We start from the raw sequence: 19272 nt of genomic DNA, 5'->3' as shown, positions 1-19272 counted from the left end.
CCCCGACATTTTTGTTTTTTGTGTCATATTTTACATCTTCATGTTTATCCCTTAGCTGTTTGTTGTAGTTATAGTTGCTTTTACACTTTTTGTCTTTTAACCTATGTACTGACTTATTTAAGTGATCTTCAACATTTACTATATATTTATCTTTCCTACTGCGATTTTCCATTCCTATAGATTCTTACTTATTTTCCATTTAGAGATCCTTCAACAGTTCTTTTAGGGTAGGTTTAGTATTGATGAATTCTTTTAGTTTTTGCTTGTCTGAGAAATTCTTTATCTCTTTTTCTATTCTAAATGATAATTTTATTGGGTAGAGTATCCTAGCTTGCAGGTGTTTCCTTTTCAGGATTTTAAATATATCCTTTCTGGCCTGCAATGTTTCTGCAGAGAAATCAGTTGATAGCCTTATGGGGATTCCCTTGTGTATGGCTCTCTATTTTTTTCTTGCTGCCTTTAGAATTCTCTATTTAAAAATTTTTCCATTTTAATTATGATATATCTTGGTGTGGGTCTGTTTGGGTTCATCTTGTTTGAGACCCTCTGTACTTCCTGTACCTAGATATCTATTTCCTTCTTCAGGTTTCTGAAGTTTTCAGACACAATTTCCTCAAATACATTTTCACTCTCCTTCTCTCTCTCGTCTCTTTCTGGAACCACTAAAATGCGAAAGTTGGGACACTTAATGTTATCAGACATGTTTCTTAGATTGCTTTAAAAAAAAAATTTTTTTTTTTCTCCTGGTGCTCTGATTGGATGATTTCCATTATTCTGTCTTCCAGATCACTTATGCATTCTTCTATATCACTTAGTCTGCTATTCATTCCTTCTAATGTGTTATTTCAGCTATTAAATTATTTATTTTTGACTGGATCTTTATATTTTCTAGTTCCTTGAGAACATGTTCATTTTTTAGATCAATTCTTTTTCCTAATTCAAGTAACATTTTCACTACCAATGTGTCTAACTCTTTATCTGATAAATTGTTTATTTCTCTTTCATTATTTATTTTTTCTCTTGATCTTTCAATTGAGAGTAGTTCCTCTGCCTTTTCATTTTTTTAGACTTAACTTTCTCTGCCTCTATGAATTTAGGTGAAACAGTTACCTATTGCATCTTAAAGGGGTGTTCTTATGTTTGAGTGTCTCTATGCTGACTACATATGTTCAATGCCTTTGGTGGGAGAGCTGGATTTGATGTGGATGCCAGTCATGTCTTTCCTCAGAGTGTGCTGGCAGCTATCGCCTTGGTAAGTGGTGGGGCTGGAGACAGAGCTGGCCTGGGGTGTGAGGCAAGGCTTCTTCTCTGGTCAGTAACCATCACTGCCCTCCCAGGGTCGGGGTCTGATCCCATGTTGCTGCAGAAGAAGACCTGTGTGTCAGGCTCGAACTGGCTCCATTTCCTTTAAGTGTGGGTTTTCCCCACTCCCCACACCAGGAATTTTGTCCCAGGAGGGGAGTGCTGAATCAAGTGAGGTTCATGTGCATACAGCAGTCCAATGTGCTGTCTGTGCAGGCATCTGTGGTTCTGCTCATCTGTGGTTGAGTCTTTTCCCTGGTCGCAGCCGCCCCAGATCAAGGGCTGTGCTGTGGCATGGACTAAGTGGGGTCCAACCATTTGCTTAGCTTGAGCTGAGGCACATGATGAGGTGGTTGGAGGAAAACAGGCAGCCACTAGAGCAGACCTCTCTTCCCTGCCGTGGGGGCAAGACCTCTTTGTCTCTCACAACTGATCACTATCTCCAACCTCCTCTGTGCCCCAAAGGGGAGGCAGGGCCTCTGTGGTTTCTCTGTGTATACTGGGGCAAGGTGGTGGGTTGAGCTGTGGTGTACAGTGGCTGCCCTCTGGACTGCTTCTAGGGCACCACTTGAGTAAGTGCCAACAATGGCCACCACAGCCCACCCAGGGTCCACCCTGGGACTAAATCACCTCTGCATCCCAAAGTCAAGTCTTTTCCCTGGTCCTGGCCACCCCAGATCCAGTGCCATACTGTGGCATGGACTAAGAGGGGCCAGAGCTTTTGCTTAGCTCAGTCTGGGGTGTATGATGAGGCAGTCACGGGAAACTCAGCAGCCACTAGAGCAGACCTCTCTCCACCTTGCCCCAGAGGCTAGCCAGTGCACACACACTCCTCTTGAATGGAGCCCAGGATTCTCCCAGCCCTTCTATTTGTCACAGTGTTCCTCCAACCAGTGAGGGGGCTTATTTCCTCCATGTAGGACCCCAGGACTGGGAAGCCTAGTCTGTGGCTTGACCCACTCACTCCCCAGGGCTAGGGTCTGCCCATATAATCACCCTTTTCCTCTGAGTCCCCTCTCTGGGGCACAGGTCCTGATTTGATTGCTTTTCTTCCCTTCCTACCTGATTACATGTGTATTTTTCTTACAGCCTCGGTTTTAAAGGAGTCCTTCTACCAGTTCCAGTTAGTTTTCACTAAGAAATGCTCCTCCTGTAGATGTATTTCGGATTTGTTCAGGGGAGAAGATGAGGGTCACATCCTCTTATGCAACCATCTAGTCTCCTTAATCCATTTTAACTTTAAATCATTTAATTTCTTTTTTACATCTTCATTGGAGTACAATTGCATTACAATGTTGTGTTAGTTGCTGCTGTATAACAAAGTGAATCAGCTATATGTATACATATATCCCCATATCCCCTACCTCTTGCGTCTCCCTCCCACCCTCCCTATCCCACCCCTCTAGGTGGTCACAAAGCAGGGAGCTGATCTCCCTGTGCTATGAGGCTGCTTCCCACTAGCTATTTTAAATTTGGTAGTATATATATGTCCATGCCACTCTTTCACTTCATCCCAGCTTACCCTTCCCCATCCCTGTGTCCTCAAGTCCATTCTCTATGTCTGTGACTTTATTTTAGTTGTGCCCCTAGGTTCTTCAGAACTATTTTTTTTAGATTCCATATATATGCCTTAGCATATGGTATTTGTTTTTCTCTTTCTGACTTACTTCATTCTGTATGACAGTCTCTAGGTCCATCCACCTTACTACAAACAACTCAATTTCGTTTTTTTTTATGGCTGAGTAATATTCCATTGTAATATGTGCCACATCTTCTTTATCCATTCATCTGTCAATGGACACTTAGGTTGCTTCCATGTTTTGGCTATTGTAAATACAGCTGCAATGAACAGTGTGGTACATGACTCTTTTTGAATTATGGTTTCCTCAGGGTATATGCCCAGTAGTGGGATTGCTGGGTTGTATGGTAGTTCTATTTTTAGTTTTCAAGGAACCTCCATACGGTTCTCCATAGTGGCTGCATCAATTTACATTCCCATCAACAGTGCAAGAGGGTTCCCTTTTCTCCACACCCTCTCCAGCATTTATTGTTTGTAGATTTTTGATGATGGCCATTCTGACTGCTGTGAGGCAATACCTCACTTTAGTTTTGATTTGCATTTCCCTAATGATTAGTGATGTTGAGCATCCTTACACGTGTCTGTTGGCAATCTGTATATCTTCTCTGGAGAAATGTCTATTTAGGTCTTCTGCCCATTTTTGGATTGGGTTTTTCTTTTGATATTGAGCTGCATGAGTTGTATATTTGGAGATTAATCCTTTGTTAGTTGCTACGTTTGCAAATAGTTTCTCTCATTTTGAGGGTTGGCTTTTCGTCTTGTTTATGGTTTCCTCTACTGTGCAAAAGCTTTGAAGTTTCATTAGGTCCCATTTGTTTATTTTTGTTTTTATTTCCACTTCTCTAGGAGGTGGGTCAAAAAGGATCTTGCTGTGATTTATGTCATAGAGTGCTCTGCCTATGTTTTCCTCTAAGAGTTTTATCGTGTCTGGCCTTACATTTAGGTCTTTAATCCATCTGAGTTTATTTTTGTGTGGTGTTAGGGAGTGTTCTAATTTCATTTTTCACATGTGGCTGTCCAGTTTTCCCAGCACCACTTATTGAAGAGAGTGTCATTGCTCCATCGTATATTCTTGCCTCCTTTATCAAAGATAAGGTGACCATATGAGTGGGTTTATCTCTGGGCTTTCTATTTGTTCCATTGATCTACATGTCTGTTTTTTTGCCAGTACCATACTGTCTTGATTACTGTAGCTTTTGTAGTATAGTCTGAGGTCAGGGAGCCTGATTCCTCCAGCTCTGTTTTTCTTTCTCAAGATTGCTTTGGCTATTCAGGGTCTTTTATGTTTCCATACTAATTGTGAATTTTTTTGTTCTAGTTCTGTGAAAAGTGCCAGTGGTAGGTTGATAGGGATTGCATTGAATCTGTAGATTGCTTTGGCTAGTATAGTCATTTTCACAATGTTGATTCTTCCAATCCAAGTATATGGTATAGCTCTCCATCTGTTTGTATCATCTTTAATTTCTTTCATCAGTGTCTTATAGTTTTCTGCATACAGGTCTTTTGTCTCCTTAGGTAGGTTTATTCCTAGGTATTTTATTCTTTTTGTTGCAGTGGTAAATGGGAGTTTTTCCTTAATTTCTCTTTCAGATTTTTCATCATTAGTGTATAGGAATGCAACAGATTCCTGTGCATTAATTTTGTTTCCTGCTACTTTACCAAATTCATTGATTAGCTGTAGTAGTTTTCTGGTAGCATCTTTAGGATTCTCTATGTATAGTAAGTATCACATCATCCGTAAACAGTGAAGGAAACGATAGCAAAGATCAATAAAACTAAAAGCTGGTTCTTTACGAAGATAAATAAAATTAATAAACCATTAGCCAGACTCTTCAAGAAAAAAAGGGAGAAGACTCAAATCAATAGAATTAGAAATGAAAAAGAAGTAACAACTGACACTGCAGAAATACAAAGGATCATGAGAGATTATTACAAGCAATTATATACTAGTAAAATGGACAACTGGAAGAAATGGGCAAATTCTTTGAAAAGCACAACCTTCTGAGACTGAACCAGGAAGAAATAGAAAATATAAATGGACCAATCACAAGCACTGAAATTGAAACTGTGTTAAAAATCTTCCAACAAACTGTGATTAATTTTCCAACAAAGAAAAGACCAGGACCAGATGGCTTTACAGGTGAATACTATCCTTCTCAAACTCTTCCAAAATATAGCAAAGAGAGGAACACTCCTAATCTTATTCTATGAGGCCCTGATACCAAAACCAGACAGATGTCACAAAAAAAGACAACTACAGGCCAATATCACTGATGAACATAGATGCAAAAATCCTCAACAAAATACTAGCAAACAGAATCCAGCAGCACATTAAAAGGATCATACACCATGATCAAGTGGGGTTTATCCCAGGAATGCAAGGATTCTTCAATATACGCAAATCAATCAATGTGATACACCATATTAACAAATTGAAGGAGAAAAAACATACGATCATCTCAACAGATGCAGAAAAAGCTTTCGACAAAATTCAACACCCATTTATGATAAAGTCTCTCCAGAAAGTAGGCACAGAGGGAACTTACCTCAACATAATACAGGCCACATATGACAAACCCTCAGCCAACATCATTCTGAATGGTGAAAAACTGAAACCATATCCACTAATATCAGGAATAAATCATTTAAATTTAAATAGCATCATTTGACTTCTGCCTACCATATTGGACACAATAGGTCTATATAAATAAATGACCAAAATTTTAAAAATTGTTTTGCCTTTTTCAATTCTAATATAAACACATCATAATTGAAAGCAGTGTTCTCTAAACTAGAAGTTTACTGTTATTAAACGTCAAGTATTAAGAAATAATACAACTATCTGGATTCAACAATAAATTTATTTCTTGACAATCAAGGGAATGTGATCAGAAGTGAACAAATCAAAGTATAATTACCCTCTCAGACAAATAAGTATTTCATTCTATTTACCTTGCAGTTTCCTGGCGAAGCGCATTGAGAAATGTGTCTGGGTGGAAGAGTTCTGATAGGTCAAGTGTATCGGAGAGAAGAGTCTGGTTTTCAGCTCTCTCTACCCAGTTCTAGGAGGAGGGAGATACACGAACACACATTTAAAAACTTTGCAAACTTGAAAGATAAACATTGGATACAGATATGGTGAAATAGTTCCCACTAAAAACCAAACCAAACCAAAAAATACCCTCTCTTGGTCCTTCTTCTCACCAGCTATTATCCTATTGATATTTATCTGTGCCACTTCATAACAAAAAAACATTGTCTAATTTCATCTATAGTATTTGACCTTTTTAAAACACTTTGACCTTCTTAAAACACTTTCTTCTCTTGGCTTCTCAATCACTACAGTCTCGCAGTCTTTCTTCTGTCTTCCTGACTATAACTTCTTGGTGTCCATCATTGACTCCTCCTCCTTTCCTGGAATTCCCAATATTGGGGTGTACTCAGGACCATTACTTGGTCAATCCTATAGTTTTAAAGACCAGTATGCTTATGATTCCCAATATTGTATCTGCTACTCCTTCCTACCTGTTTCCTGTCACTTACTTTTCTGACATTTCCACCATGATGTTTAACAGTTATCTAAACATGTTCAAATCAGAATTCTACATTTGCAAGACCACCTTCCTCTTCTCTAGGAAATCTTCTTTATCACCAGAATCCTTCAGCTCAGTGAGAAATTCAATTGATTGCTCAGGCCAAAACCTTGAAATTATTTTTTACATCTCTCCCATGTCCCACAGCCAAATTCACAGGTCTGATATAAAAATCTTAGCACTTCTTCATTTCCACATCCACCACCCTAATCCATAACACCACCATATTATCACTTGGATTACTGCAATAACCTCTTAACTAGTTAGCCTGTTCCCTGCCTACATCTGTTTTTCCCTCAGATATGTTCATGATTTGCTTTCTTACTTCATTCAAGTCTCTGTTTAAATATCACCTCCTAAGTGGCCTTACCGGACCACTCATGCTGAAGTGTCACCCTTTTCAACCCATGAACTTTCTAATTCCTTTAATCTACATCAATTTTCTCTACAGCATACTGATATTTATTAGATATAAAGTTCAGTTCAGCTTCAATATTTCATCAAGATCTACTATTTGCCTTCACCTTCTGGCAGGCCCAATAAATAGATGCTTACTTTAAAAATGTCCTGACATTCCCAGAAATGAATAATATAAATATGTGTATAAGCACAGATGTTACTACCCTATCTAATAAGTGTAACAATGTTGCAAATGCCAACAAGGTATGACATTTAGATTTATTTAAAATATTAGATTATTTACTATCACATACAAATGGGCATTTTACATGCCACTTGGAGTGAAAATAACTCCCTATGTGCTCTATAGGATGAAATTCTCTTGCTCTAAACTATAAATGAGAGTTTATTATTGCAAGAGTAAAGTTTTAAAAATAATCGTGAAAACTGTTAATTTTATATAAGAAAATTAAGAACTCTAGAGTTCAATAAATAGAGAAATTGATAATTATTACAAATATTGAGAGACTACAATAGCTAGACAAGTGTAAGGAAAAATGTTGGAAGCATTTTAGTCAAGAAATATTAATAAAAATTTAACTAGTATGAAGAATAATATACATATTTGGTTATCTTGAAATTCAGACCTTTGTAAAATTGTTTGACATACTTGCATTTGCAACACTAAATAAAATTATTATTAAGAACAAAATTTAATTGTAGGTTACTTAGTTTTATTTAACATGAGTCCTTCAAGTTCTAGTTGGGAATACTTTCTATCTTGTGAGAATGAAGTAACAATGAAATATTAGCTTTGCCATCTTGAATTTTCTCAAGGAGAAACAAGGTCCTAATATCATTTACAAAAAAATCCAATATAAATCATCTTCAATCTAGGCATAAACAATTTTTAAAAATACAGAAAAGAAAGAAATAAAGAAAAATTAGATACATCAAATATTTATTTTCTCACTTTTACAATTTCAAAACAATAGACATTAAAAGGAATATTTATTTAGGAACAATTTTTCATTGAGGTTTCGAATTTGTGGCGGTTAAAAAAAAGCCTGACAAAATCATTAATATAGATTAACAATCATTTTCAGGACATGAAGTATGAGGAGTTTTGAGATTTCTTTAAGCTATAGACCTTATGTTCAAGGTTCTTCCTAGAAAACATGTTACTGAAATATATTTTCCTAAACTATTTTTACTATTCACAAACAAGTTAATATTATTGGTAGTAATATTAAATATTCTACTTTAATATTATGTGCAATAGACAATTAGATAAGCGTATATATCTTAAAGTCCTTTTAAAGTGTGACAATGTGTAAATTAACAATGAAACCAATCGCCGCTTTTCTTGCTTGTGAAGAGTTTTCCAGCTGCATATAGCTAACAACAAAGTGAACCTGATAGAAGATACATTATAGAATGGAAAATCAGCATGCACTTATCATTGACAATGGAATAGTGGTGAGGACTATGACTGATTTAGGAATCAAAGGTACACATGTTTTGTTCATAACTTTCCATTGGGTTTTCAGAAATAATAACAGTATTTGATAGGACAGACTTATTGACTATAGCAGAAAAATTGTCAACTACTTTCATTCTTCTTTAACCAAAGATAAAACTATATGACATAAAAGACATTTTTCAATTGTCTTGTTTTATACTAATAAACTATGTTCATACCAGATGTAATAGAATACTTTAAGTGGTAAAAATGGCTGTATAAAGCAAGGAAAGCCTTGAAACAGTGTTTTGAAAATAAGGGTACCAACATAGCAAATGTTACTAACAATCACCGGTTACTTTCAGGGAAAGTAATTTGTTTGCTAGAACCTGCCAGTTCTTCAAAAAACCAAACTTGTCTTAAGAGTTTAAATTCTCTGCATGTTTTCTGCTGTAAAGATCCCCTTACTGTGATACTCCAGGTAGCTGCTGAAATTGGTATGCATGTGATAAACGCTGAGATGCACATAAAAATTCAGAGAAGATTTTGTTATCTTGAAAGCCAATTATGTTGCTATATTGTCACATTTCTAGACCCAAGATTTATCTTCTGCAAGCAGTACAAATAGCATGGTTTATAGGATTGCTTCTATAAAACTGCCAATCATCATAGACTACTGTTTAGTATTCCAAATGTGCAAGAGAGTTGACTATAGGCAGAAGTAATCAGCTGACAGTATTGAGAAATTATTGTCTCTGTACAAAATCTGACGCCTAAAATTCTGTAATTCTACTGCTATAGTAATAGCTATATTTTATTGGATAAAATTTCAGATATACTATACCCTAAGTTCATTCTATAATGGTGATAATCCAATTTAAAGTTTGACTGTATGTTAATCTTAAATCTCAGGATTTTGGCAAAGATGTATTTTTCTATGCAATTCTAATTTAATGTATTTATTTATTATATATCTCCACTAAATGCAGAGATTCTTATTGGCAGAGCAATGAATGGCACATAATAAAAATTCAATAAACATTCACCAAATGATGAATAAATTAAAGAATATGAATAAAAAATACCCGTAAGGTAGCTCTTCTAGCTGAGTATAGTACATGAAAATAGGGATGCTGGAGGTTTTTGACCACATACAGACTATTTTTTCAATTTTGTTTATGTAAGTTTTCCTATGAATATTTTTACGGAGTACCCAGTATGTGTAAAACATTGCAGTAATGACTGTGAAAGTTACTGAGTTAGGGGGAAAAAAGAGATTCCCTTCTCAGGAATGCAAAGTATTGCAGAACCTTGCAAAATTGATTAAGACACCTCAGAAAATGAAAGAAAAGTAAACAATGTAATTTTAATAAAATTACTTTTAAAGTTCAAGATCTTAAGAGAAAATGAAACAAGCCTTCAAATGTTAGATGGTGGAACAGAGTATAAAGTTGAACAATAGTGTTCATTGGGTAGATTTAAATAGAAGCTAAAATCTCAGAAATATCTCATGGGTACTACAAAAATACATCTCAGCAGGTGTATGAATCATGATGATTGGGAAGCATGAAAGAGATTTATGTCAGTTTGCTTGAGAATAACCCTAAGATTGACTGAATCATTCATTTATTCAACAGATATTTATTGAAAAACCTACTTGTGTAAGCCACTGTTCTACATGCTTGGATAGAGCAGTAAACAGACAAAAATCTCTGCCCTTATCAAGCTTCCATTTTAGTGGAGGAATACAGAGAAAACAAACAAACAAGTAAAATATATACACTATTAGGTGGAGATATAGGCTATGGAAAAAAATTTAAAAGGGAAACAGGATGTAAAGTATCAAGGAAGAGGAGGGTTACAATTGAAATAGGATGGTCCTGAAGGGATAAAGAAACTTCTTTCCTTGAAAAAAAAAAAGAAGAAGAAACAAGGAAAAAAGAAACTTCCTTGCAGATATCTGAGGGAGAGCATTCCAGGTAGAGGAAACAGGAAGAATAAAGTCCCTTTGAGGGAGTGTGCCAGGCTGTTCATTGAAAAGCAAGGAGACCAGTATGGCTGGAACAGAATAAATTAGGAAGCAAAAAGTAGGAGAGGAAATCAGAGAGGTAAACGGGCCAGATCTTGTAGGTTGCTATAAGGATTTTGTTACTCTGGATGAGACGAGAAACCGTGGGGAAATTTCCAAGAGAGGAGTGATATAATCTGATGCTTTAACCAGAATATTTAGACTGCTGGGTTGAGAACTGACCAGAAAGGAGACCAGGGTGGAAGCAGGACTAGTCAGGTGGCAGCTGCACCAATAATGACTTCAATCAAGGTAGTAGCAGTGAAAGTGGTGAGAGGTGTCTCAGAATATATTTTGAACGTACAACCAAGGTAATTTTTCTGATTGAATGGATGCAGTATATGAGAGAAGAGTTAACAATGATTCCAAGACCTTGTGCCTATGCCTCAAGAAAGGTGGAGATGTCATTTACTTTTGCGGGAAAGACTGCGGGTAGCACAAGTTTTTCAGTAAAGGGCAGGAGTTCAGTTTTGAATATGTTAAGTTTGAGATGTTTATTAAACATCCAAGTGAAAATACTGAGTATACACCAGAGTTAGGGGAGAATACTGGGCTGGAGCTATAAATCTGAGAATAATAAAAGTTTAGATGGGATTCATAGGCATGAGATCACTATGGGTGGAGTACAGATAGAAAAGGACAGAGGACTGTGCTCTAGGGAATCCAATTAGAGATGAGGGAATAGAAAAGCCAGAGAAATAGACAGATAAAAAAACAGAAGTGTGTGGTGACCTTGAGGCCAACTTATAAAAAGGTTTCAAGGGGTAGAAACATCTTTTTAAAATGTTGCTGATAGATATCAAAAACTCTGAGATATTATTATAGAAAGGGAATTTGAGTGTGAGTTCTATCATTTATCATACACATTTTGTAAACTATTCTTGAATATGGGGTTTTACTTTTCGCATCTTTAAAAATGGAAATAAAAATATGTACCTCATATATTATAAATATTACTAGATTGTGTCTAAAGCACATGTATGTCTGAGATCCAAAATATGCTCAGTTCTTATAAATATTCATTTTTCTTTCTATCCTTCATTTGATCATTCAAAAAGTTTGAGTATATGTTTGAAGTGGTGCACTGAAAGAAAAGAAAGTGATCTGAAGCTCAAATATAGGTCACTAGTACATTTTACTGCTAGGGAAGTGAGAAGAGCTATTTAGATGAACCCAAAAAGGGTGTAACGAGCCACATTTCTAGATCTAGAAATGCCAGTCTGATGTATTAGTGATAATTAGGGTTAAAGGGGAAGAAATAAGAGCTAGAGGCTCACAGATATTTTTTTTCAGTGAAGAATTAGTTTTCTTGAAGTGGGCCATAGAAGTAAAATGCAAAGTGAAAAAGTTAAAGCAATCTATGTGGCTAACAACAAGCATCTTTGCAGACATGCGAGAAACTGTGTGCCTGAATATTTGAACAAAAAATAGGAAGCAGCACCTAAAAAGAATCTCAGAAAAACATAAGAGTGAAGGGGCTGATGCCTATACTAGGGAAAAATATGCTTCCCAGCGTTCCACAGTGGGAGGGGATGGAAGGAAGCAACATAACATTAGCGTCTGCTGATAGAAAAGGTACTTTGGTATAGTCTACTATACCACACAGTGCCCAAATGAGGCCTAATTCAGACTTAATTCAGGCCATTACAGGAATGGAGATAGCATTAAGTGCTTCTAGGTTGTAGTACTTCTGCTATTTATTCCTAGAGTACTGCACTTCCTTTATCATTTTGATTGTTGTGGCTTATTTGTTGTCTTTCCTGATAAACTCTAAGGATAGTTTATATGTCACGCTGAATGGCATTTATTAATAATAATAACAACAATAATAACTAATTCTTTTTATTGCTTAAATCTCCCCAGATTTCAAGGACCTTAACAGTTGATATAAACAAGATTCCATCATAAGAATGATGGGTGGCAGGATTTGGTAGTATATGAGTGTACCAGCCACTGGCTCGAGTTAGGCCAAAAAAATTGTGTAGAGTTCAAGAAGTCACTATAAATTTTAAAATGAAAGAAAGAACCTACTGAGAAGCTCAGTCCTAAAAAATGGGCATGAAAGCTTGCCAATGACACATGGCACCCCAAGTTTGGTTAGCAGTAGAAGTAAAATGAGACATTCAGGAGCCCATTAAACATGTGCAGAATACTGGGTCTGTTTAGTACACCCAAGCCTAACTGGGTACTCGATATGAAGGTCTTATATCCTTAAACAGAATCAACTCATGAGCTAGGTTGGAACAGAAATTGCAGGCATAGAGTCAAGGGGTCCAACTGTGAGAAGTTGAAAATATGAAGACAGAGGGAAAAAGGCAAATGCTGACCCCACAGATTTATGAACTGGGTAGAGAACATGCTGGAATTTAAAATGATCAACACAGAAAAATCAGACTATACTAGGGAGAACTTCTGTAGAGGCTATTCTGCAGGCCAAAGGGGAAACAAACAGTGGAAATCAGGAACCAAAGAAACTCTCAGAAGATGTTATTTCTGAAGAAAGAGCAGAAAAACTCGAAGTCAGGAAAATAATTCTAGGGTCTCAATAGGAAATAATATGTTATATATATTATATTATATTTATATATCTAGTCCATTCATTTGTTCATTCATTTATTCAGAAGGCAGTATGCTACGTATTAGAAATACAGTGGAATTATTATTTTTTTAAAAGTCCTTGCCCTAAAGGATCTTAGAGACCATAGGATAAATGACTGCAAGACTCTCTTTGGCTGAGACTGCTTGGGTACCTAAGGGTTCTCTGGCTCTCTCTAAATCACCAGCATTGAGAGGACAGTCTCAAACCCATGTCACCCAGTAGAGTAAGACTCTCTCCATATTGAAAAATGATCCTCTAAAACATAATCTGATTTCTCTCCTTAATATCCCACAGTGTTCCCTTTTGCCCTTATGATCAAATATAATCATAATCTGATTTCTCTCCTTAATATCCCACAGTGTTCCCTTTTGCCCTTATGATCAAATATAATCCCTTAATACATTATCATAACATGGCCTTTCCTGCTCCACCAGCCTAATCTCTGAACACCCCTCCTTGCGCTCTATGCTCTGCTTTTAGTTATTAAAAGTGCATGGCTTACTCTTGACTCTGACCTTCCTCTTGTCTGGCACAGTCTTTCCTCTTGTCTGGCACAGTCTTTCCTCTTGTCCTCGCTTGGTCTATTCCTACTAAGCTTTCAGCTTAAGCATCACTTCCCTGTTCCCATGTAGGTTAGGTACTCTTGCTATTTGCTCCCATAGTACTAGACTTCCTTTGTCACTCTTACTGTTGCTGTTTATTCGGTTGTCTATTTTTTCTGATAAATTGTAAGGACAGTTCCTTGGGACACAATGTATATCTATTTTGTTTACCATTCTATATTCAGCAACCTCAGCACAGTGCATGGCACCAAGATAGAATTTTTAATTGCTAAATGAATGAATGTAAGAAATTTAAATTCTGTGAGGCAGAAACTGTATCAATTGACTAATCATTTTATCTCCAGTACTTCACTCAGAGCTTAGCATAAAGTTGTTGCTTATAATATGTTTGACTGACTAAATAAATGAATGCCATCTTGACCCAGTCACTCTCACCTTATTTGCACAAAACCCCTGTATTGATCAGGCACTATGTGTAATACTCTCAGTAGCTTGTTCTGTTTCCTATATGTTATGCCCTAAATGAAAGGCTCTGGGATTTTAAACCATGGCTGGAACTGGGCTCAACCTGCTGTGTACCTATTTGGAATCAGTCTGATCATTACACTTTCATAAATAACCAAAAGCTGCCATTTTCTCAGATCTCTGAAAATAGTACTTCTAATTCTCCCTGCCCTCCCAATATTCTCAGCCCTTTCTTCCCCACCTAAGTAGCCACGCTGTTCCTCTAAACTTTGTAAGTTGCTCTGGTTACTTATCTGTGAAACATAAAAGGCATGTATGAAATCAAAGGACCTGGCAGACCCTTGACTAGATGGAAAGTGAATGCCAAACACTAAAGGTTATCTTAGGGAAGCAGATATCTGTACATTCATAAGTGAAAAAAAATATTAAGGCAGGAAAACAATAAAAATATATCCTTAAGTGGTGACATAAATGATGAATTATTGCATATTCCCTAGGTAGAAAGATAAGATAAACTATGGTCAAGCCTGAAAATTATCCTGAAGGTTAAAAGGATATTTTATCATTATAATTAAGGCTAAATGCCTATAAAGCTTTTTAGAAAATCACACAGTGAAAAAGTTTTCAGTTTTGATGATCAGTATACAATATACTCAGTATGAATAATCATGCCAGAAAATTGTAATAATTTATGTAAAACTGCTTTAAATGATATTAATTTCAGTATCAATAATATATTTATTATATGCACAAAGCATAATTATTAAGCATACTTACACGTATAGTGTAATAAAAGCTACCCATTGGCAGCAAATAAAGTTTCTGCCCTTTATAAAATAATCTAATGCAAATAATACTGATACATACATTAAGTGATAAATTATCACAGCCATGCAATTATAACATACCAAGGACTTCAGAGCATTTCTGTATTTTTCTAAGAGCACCGATGGACTATTTGTCCTTCCTCTTCTGACTTCTCTATCCTTCCTTCCCTCCATTTTTCTGGCATTTACTGATAGATTATATCTGGACATATACACAGTAGATAGGAAGATGGGTAAACCCGAGTCTCTGCCTTGTTCTTCTCTACCTGCTAATTTTAAACTCATTTTCAGATCCAGTAGTTTCTTCTTCAATAATCCTACAACTGAGAGGTTGATTATACTGGAAGCCAAATAAACATTCAGATGAGTTCTGGCCCCTTCAAAGGAGTACCATTGGCAGACTGGCAGCATAGAGTAAGAAGAGAGGAAAAGATGAAATTACACAAGGCAAGGCCCCCCTAGAGGAAGTGTCTAAAGAGATGAGAGGAGATGAAATCAAGTATACAGCTCTACGGATGAGGCTTCAACAGCAGAAGGTCAACTACTTTTGTATTAGAACAAAGATGATGAGGGTGGGTTTAGACAAATTTGTAGGTGGGAGGGAAGGGTAGGCATTTTCAAGTGGTCATATTTCATAGCTTGAATTTTCTCTGTAAGGTAAAAAGCAGGGTGTTCTGCTAAGGGAAAAATTAAAGATGTGGACAGGTATGTGCACTACTAAAAAAAAAAAATGAATGAGGATTGCTGTATCTAGAAAGACACTGATCAAGTTACTCCTAATAAGCTGATATGACAAAGAATGTTATTTGTGAAAGCAGTGTAACAAGCAGAGGAAGAAGGCAGTAAGACAGTGCAAAACCATACAGGAAAAGTGGTACATTGCGTGCACCAACTGACCTATAACATTTGCTATTCCTTAAAAAAAAATAATCACCTTGTCTTTCTCCGTCTATATCGTTCCTTATTCTGTTCAATTTTCCTTCATTTACCTGACTGGGCCACTCTGAAAAAACTTGATCAATTTGGAAAAAAACAAAACAGAAAAAAGCAGCTCCCTGTAGGGGGGACATACCCTAAAGCAAATTAGTCACAGTTATGAATAAGTTTCAGTTACCATCTATATGATCCATCTATATTAAAATTGTAGATTTTTCTCTAAATTCTCAAAAATTATGAAAAGCCACACTACACAGAGAGAACACAGTCTTTTTGTTTTGTCTTTTTTTTAAGAGTGCTAGGTAAAATCACAGATGACAGAATAAGAAAGGAATAATGGGTGCTCTATGAACAAAATCATAATATTTTCACTAGTTGCTAGCAGAATGGTTAACAATATGAGAGTTTATAGTACAATCGTCATACAGTCATACAATTACTAAATAATTTCATCTTACCTGTATTGCAAGGGCACGAGCTACAAGACCTCTAAGGTATTGTAAAGGATCTTCTGGACCTTCCCACTTGCTTTGCCATGTGAGAGGACACTGCAATTTTAAAAGGATCAAAATTAAGTTTACATATACAATATTACATATAAAAGATCTTTTAACATTAGTGTGATGGGGAAACTATTTTGGCATAATTCACATTATGTGTATCATGAATTCATTTCATTAAGATATGTCTTTTTTCTATTTTATACATAATATCAATAATGTATATGTGTCAATCCCAGTGTATGTATAAAATAGACAACTGATGGGAGCATACTGTATAGCACAGGGAACTCTACCTAATGCACTGTGGTAAACTAAATGGGAAGGAAGTCCAAAAGGGAGGGGATATCTGTATGTGTGTATGGCTGATTCATTTTGTTGTGCAGTGGAGGCGAACACAACATTGTAAAGCAACCATACTCTATAAAAAAATTAATAAAAAAACTTTTTAAAAAGATATGTCTTTTCTTTGATCTTATCTCATTAAAATTGAATGATAAATAGATCAGAATGAATTGACCTGTTTCTCTAAAAGAAAATATTTTTAAGTAAAAATTCTTGAAAGAATAAACAAATGAACATAAACCAGTATATAGAAAGTAGCAAACCATGTTTTCTTGAAATATGTAATGAAATCAAATTAAATTTCACAAATTTATTTTATAAGTAGTAAAGACAAAAAACAACTAGTCTTGTGTCCCTACAGAATTACAGAAATTTTATCTCCCAAACCACACCAGATATATGACAAAAAGAGAATAAAACAGAAAATACTCTAAATTAAAGAAATAAATAAAACCTTTCTAAAAAAGTTACCTTTTTAATATCTGACCTTCTTTTAACTGACATTCTCCATTAATACATTCATTATAATATTCCTTTTCTGTGAGAGTTTTCTGGATTTTTCAAATATTATGTAACTATCATTCAAACTTAATATTTATTTTTCTCCAGTGGAATAATAAGGAGAGAGCATCAATTTCTTAACCCAAAACACTGTCTGATTACATAGCTGAGAAACTACTCCAGGCTAGAGTATATCAACAATGTATGGAAAATGGAAATTGTAAGATAACAAACCTTACAGTGAAAAAAAGACCTTAGAAAACATCTAGTTCAATTACTCTAGGTGAATGAAGTAAGCCTTCTTAGGAATATGGTAGCTAAGTGCTGGAGCTATGCTGTGAACTGAAACAGGTGTGATGACTTTAAAACATGATCCCTAAATCCTTTGACAATTCTGTGGAGACTTGAAGTCTGCTCTTCTTCTTAAATAAGTGTCCTGTGAATATAGCAGAAGTGATGTGGTTCCAGTTTCCAGGTCCAGGTCTTAAGAAATTGGTTGCTTGTATTTCCTGTCTTCTGTGACTCTTGATCTTGGAACCCATCCAACATATTGTGAAGTCCAATTTTTGGAGAGGCCCATGTGGAGATGAACTGAGGCTCCCAGCTCTCAGGCAGCACTGACTTGCCAGCCACATGAGTGAGCGGAGTGGAAGAGACAAGCTTTCTCTACCAAGGTCTACCCAAATTTCAGCTCTGTAAGCTTAAAATAAAATGATTTTTTAAAAATTATTATGTTTTAACCTGCTAAGTTTTGGTGGGATTTGTTATACAGCAAGACTTAACTGATACAGTTCTTTGGTATCCAGAAGCAGGGTTCTACCTTAACAAAAACCTAAAACATATGGCACTAGATTTGAGACTGAGTGGTGGGCTGAAGCTGCAAGAACCTTCAACAGAATGTAAGTGAAAACATAAAGGGCTTCTAAGAGAATAGTGGAGGTCTAAGGGACTTTGAGGACTTAAAGGAAAGGGAGGAAACAATCTCAGACAGACAAAAGTACTCTTGGGACCTTAAGGGCATGCCTTGCAGATCCTTTCTGTTAAACAATAAGGCTTCAATGAATCTTAAGGGTGTTGTCCCACAGCCAACACACAAGAAGCCTAAGGTAGAGAAAAAGGCTTATCACAAGATTTATGGCCATAGTTTTTGTCTAATGTGAATCTCAATGAGATTCAAAGCAAACTCACAATCTTAGAATACTGTTCTGGTGTAAGTTTCATCTGTTTGGGATTAATGGGGAAAAGAGGGCACAATTAAAAGAGAACTTTGGACCCCAGAATCCCTATGGGTGGGAAGCAGGTTGAGAAAACCACTCAGCTTCAAACATGGCTAAATCTTATTGAAATGTATGGATAATTAAGAGACGAGAATCAACAGCTCAGAGGGCAAAACCAAGAGCCATGGATAATTATTCCCAGGGAACAATATGGAATCCTAATAAAGGAACTGAAAACATAAGCTTGCTTAGATTTCAGAATTGCTAAGGACACGTGAGCCTCCCATTTCCTCATTTTTTGAGTGGGAATGTCTATTGCAGTTACCTGTCCTACCATTTTATATTGGGTTTGTAGGGGACAATAACTTATCTCTGCACATCATAGGTCTTTAGTTGAAAACCATGCTTGAGAAACTGTTTTTGAAGAACCAAACCCAAGAAGCCTCACCCATACTTCCACCTGATTTTGATGACAACATCCGGCCTGAGGCTGTAAAGGAATGAGACATTTCGGGAAACTTGGAAGGAGATGACTGCATTTTACATGTGGGAGAAATGCAAATAATTTGTGCCCAAAGGGCAGACTGCAGCAGCTTCAAAACATGGTCCCAAAATTACTTGATACTCTTCCCATTGAGAGTTGAGGTCTATGTCCACCCCACACCTTGACAACCTGACCAATAGAATAAGGGAGAAGTGACGCTTTATCAGTTTTCAGATCTAGGTCTTAACAAATTCACAGCTTTCATTTCCTCTTTCTTGGGGTATACACTTTTAGAACCAAGATACCATGTTGTGAAGAAGCCAAGTAGTACATATAGAGAGGCCCATGTGGAGACATCTAGAGAGCAACCAAGGCCTCTAGCCATTAGTCCCGATAAACTACCAGCCAATAATCAGCACCACCTAGCCAGCC

At 36.3% G+C, this 19272-nt stretch overlaps 1 protein-coding gene across 2 annotated transcripts in view; it reads right to left on the bottom strand.

Moving 5' to 3' along the window:
* DYNC2H1 (dynein cytoplasmic 2 heavy chain 1) overlaps positions 1–19272 on the bottom strand; it is a 372064-nt gene that overhangs the window by 28228 nt on the left and 324564 nt on the right. For both annotated transcript variants that reach the window (XM_060157926.1, XM_060157925.1), the window contains 2 exons: positions 16252–16341; positions 5834–5943 (listed from right to left, as the gene is read on the bottom strand). In XM_060157926.1, coding sequence (XP_060013909.1) covers positions 5834–5943; positions 16252–16341 — 200 coding nt within the window. The remainder of the gene's footprint in view (positions 1–5833; positions 5944–16251; positions 16342–19272) is intronic.

This window comes from Lagenorhynchus albirostris, chromosome 9 (assembly GCF_949774975.1).
Source record: "Lagenorhynchus albirostris chromosome 9, mLagAlb1.1, whole genome shotgun sequence".
In the NCBI taxonomy this organism is placed as follows: domain Eukaryota; kingdom Metazoa; phylum Chordata; class Mammalia; order Artiodactyla; family Delphinidae; genus Lagenorhynchus; species Lagenorhynchus albirostris.
This window is presented reverse-complemented; position numbering and strand designations above follow the sequence as displayed.